This window comes from Morus notabilis, unplaced genomic scaffold (genome assembly GCF_000414095.1).
Source record: "Morus notabilis unplaced genomic scaffold, ASM41409v2 Scaffold4921, whole genome shotgun sequence".
In the NCBI taxonomy this organism is placed as follows: Eukaryota; Viridiplantae; Streptophyta; class Magnoliopsida; order Rosales; family Moraceae; genus Morus; species Morus notabilis.
The window spans coordinates 1-3,249 of NW_010357187.1; the positions used below are offsets into that span (position 1 = coordinate 1).

At 44.3% G+C, this 3,249-nt stretch overlaps 1 protein-coding gene across 1 annotated transcript; it reads left to right on the forward strand.

Moving 5' to 3' along the window:
- The first annotated feature begins 103 nt into the window (after positions 1–103).
- On the forward strand, positions 104–2,311 carry LOC21384046 (putative oxidoreductase TDA3). Its single transcript, XM_024167488.1, has 2 exons — positions 104–1,176; positions 1,778–2,311. Exons 1-2 carry the CDS (start codon positions 276–278, stop codon positions 2,164–2,166), a joined length of 1,290 nt encoding a protein of 429 aa, XP_024023256.1. The 5' UTR covers positions 104–275; the 3' UTR covers positions 2,167–2,311.
- Positions 2,312–3,249: the final 938 nt, after the last annotated feature.

Genomic DNA, 3,249 nt, shown 5'->3' on the forward strand with positions numbered 1-3,249 from the left:
TTCTTTCCAGGTATTATCTTGAGATTAAAATTAAAGTAGTATGGAGTAGAACATGCACAAATCATCATGCTCGGCTTAATCAAAATGGGCCTAATTAATTCTCCGCGCCAGCCCATAATAACAAAGCCATTTAAGCCCAACTCACGAACCCTGAATCTAAATCGGCCCATACGAATTTTCTTTCCTCCCAAAAAACGCGACACGAGACACGAGGTAGCGATATCCACGTGTCAACTCCCACGAAGTTCTCAACAGTCAACAAGCGAGAAATAGATATGGCGGCAGTAACGTCACCGCCATCGATACTACCTCCATTTCTCGGACGAATCCAAACCCAAACCCGCAAGATCTCCACCGTCAGATCAATCCGATTGTCCTCATCACCGTCGCCGCCAAATCCGATGGACGAGCGTCATCCTCCGAAACGAGTCGTCGTCTGCGGCGGCGGAGTAATCGGCGTCTGCGCGGCCTACTTCCTCTCCAAGAAGGGCGCCGCCGTCACGCTCGTCGAGAAATCTTCCGTCGCCTGCGCCGCGTCCGGAAAAGCCGGCGGATTCCTCGCCCTCGACTGGTGCGATGGTAGGCCCCTCTCCTCCCTCGCCCGCGCCAGCTTCAATCTCCACCGTTCGCTGGCGGAAGATCTCGACGGCGCGCGATCGTACGGCTACAGACCCCTCACTACTCTCAGCCTCACCGTCACCGAGTCCAATAACCCTCCCTCCGGTTCCCGACCCTCCGGTAGCTCCAATCTGCCGTCGTGGGTCGACGGCCCAGCTCGGAGCCCGAGGCCCATCGGGACAGTAGAAACGACGGCCCAAGTGCATCCCCAGCTGTTCACGAGAACTCTGATTTCGAAGGCGGTGGAGAGTTACGGCGTTGAGGTGGTGATTGGGAAACTGGAGCGAGTTGAGGTGAGTGAGGAAGGCCGAGTTGACTCGGTGGTGTTGGAAGGCGGGCGAGTGATAGAGTCGGACGGCGTCGTTTTAGCGTTGGGGCCGTGGTCTGGAAAGTTCGAGATGTTGTCGACGATGTTCAGAGTGTACGGTCTGAAAGCTCATAGTATTGTGTTGGAGCCTAAAGAACCAGAGGCGATTACACCTCACGCGCTTTTCCTCAGTTACTATCCCTCTCATGGAGGAAAACCCATGGACCCAGAAGTTTATCCTCGTCCCACAGATACTTTTTGGCGCCAAAATTTTAATTTTTTTAATGAATTATGTCACTAAAGAAAAAGCGTACAAGCTGTTTGAGAAAATGCCAAGGAAACAATAGGCAATACATTAGTACTTTGTAGTTTGACTCGTGCCCACTTCATTTGTATAGTTGTAATATAGTTGAAAAGGTTGAGATTTTGTGATTTCTCACATCCAAGTGATTGAGTGTGTGTTGAATTTTAAGTTTTGAAGCTGAACCAAAAGGCTTTTTGTAATCTAAAAGCTGCTTGTGAGTTGTGATAATGTCTGCGAGGGAATGTGGTGAATTTTGCCAAAATGGAAGTGAACTGGTAAAATGACACTCTTTTATTTTTCGTCGCGCAAATGGAATTTAGTAAAATGATACTATTTTACCCAGCGTTGAGCGAGTGAGGAGTTGTCAATCACAGTAAACTCCAAATCATTTTGTGAATATACATTACCTCTTCAAATTGTTTTACCAAAGCCCCTTGGGCAATATGCCAAGTCTTAGTCTAGCTCTAGCAAGGAGGTTAGGGTGTAGCAATTTTAAAATTTTGAACTTTTCATCAAATTCATGAGCTTGATTTGGGTGGCACTGACAGGTGAGGTGTACGTGTGCGGAATGTCGGCAGAGGCAGATGTGCCAGATGACCCGGAACAGATTGAGGGCAACCCGGTATCGATACAGGTGCTGAGGAGGGTGGCCGGCAATGTGTCAAGCCATTTGAGGGAAGGGGCGGCGCAAGTGAAGGCCGAGCAAGCTTGCTTCTTGCCATGTACGGACGATGAGGTGCCTATAATCGGAGAGGTCCCGGGGATAAAAGGGTGTTATGTGGCCACGGGGCATGGCTGTTGGGGCATCCTGAATGGTCCCGCCACCGGGGCTGCTGTGGCTGAGCTTGTGCTTGACGGGTGTGCCACCGTTGTTGATCTCACTCCATTTAGCCCCGCCAGATTTGTTGGCGGAAAAGGGGCTAGGAAAGTTGTTTGATAGAATCAGAAAATGTTTGATTACTATGTTGTAATTTGTTGGGCGGAGTCACGGAATAAGAAGTGTAGCTTTTTTTCGATTATATCCAAGGAAAACCTCTTATTTTCGATTCTTTTTTTCTTCTGGAAAAAATTATACACATGATGTAAATAGTTTCATGAGACAATATGAAATCTTTGATACAAGTCATATTTAATAATAATTTATATAAAAAAAAAAACCCCGAAAGAGTCGTGAGTAAAACAATTTTGGGTGGGCTCGTATCACCTTTGAGAGCTTAGTGGTCGATGCGGCATTTACGCATACCGCCAATCTTCTAGGCACGTTTTAAAATATGCTAACCATTTACAGCATAAACGATTTTCAACAAAAGAGAAGTGGACACTTGGACGACCATACGACGACCAATTTCCTATCCACGATCTGATGTAATGGATCAACCACTTGGGTTACCCTTTACTGCAAAAAGTAGGCCTGGAGTCCTCTCAAGGAGGGTTTTCAAAAATTTCTTACGCCCAAGCATACTTGCTTAGAACAATTATACTCTATTTTTAAGAGTAAACCACTATAAAATTTTCGGTGTGATGATTTATTTAATACATTTATATTTTACTTGTGTTATGTTTCATGTTTGATTTGCTTTAAGCCGATAGTGAAGGTTAGTAAGGACGATCAACAATCTCAATTGTTCTTATTATCGTTTTATTAATTCAAACTTGTACTTTTATTAGATAAGCATGTTTAAACGAGGAATAATAATCCAAATTCAAATAAATACTATATTTCATATTTCTCAGGTTTTTTTTATATATGTATTTTAAAATTGTTCGGTTTCCGATTATTATAGTATCTCAAGTTTCACAACAAGACCAGAACACTATTTGAACGGTCTAAGTCCAATTTCAGATTGTTAGCATACGGTTATGATGTGGAACCGAACTAACATTCTATAAATCATTAGGGGCCCGTTTAGTTTGCTGATTCGAGTTGAGATGTGACTGTTGTTGAAAGCCTTTTATTGTAGTAAAAAAGTGAGATGTGACTGTTTCTGAGAGCTTTTTACTGTAATAAAACTCAAATTCT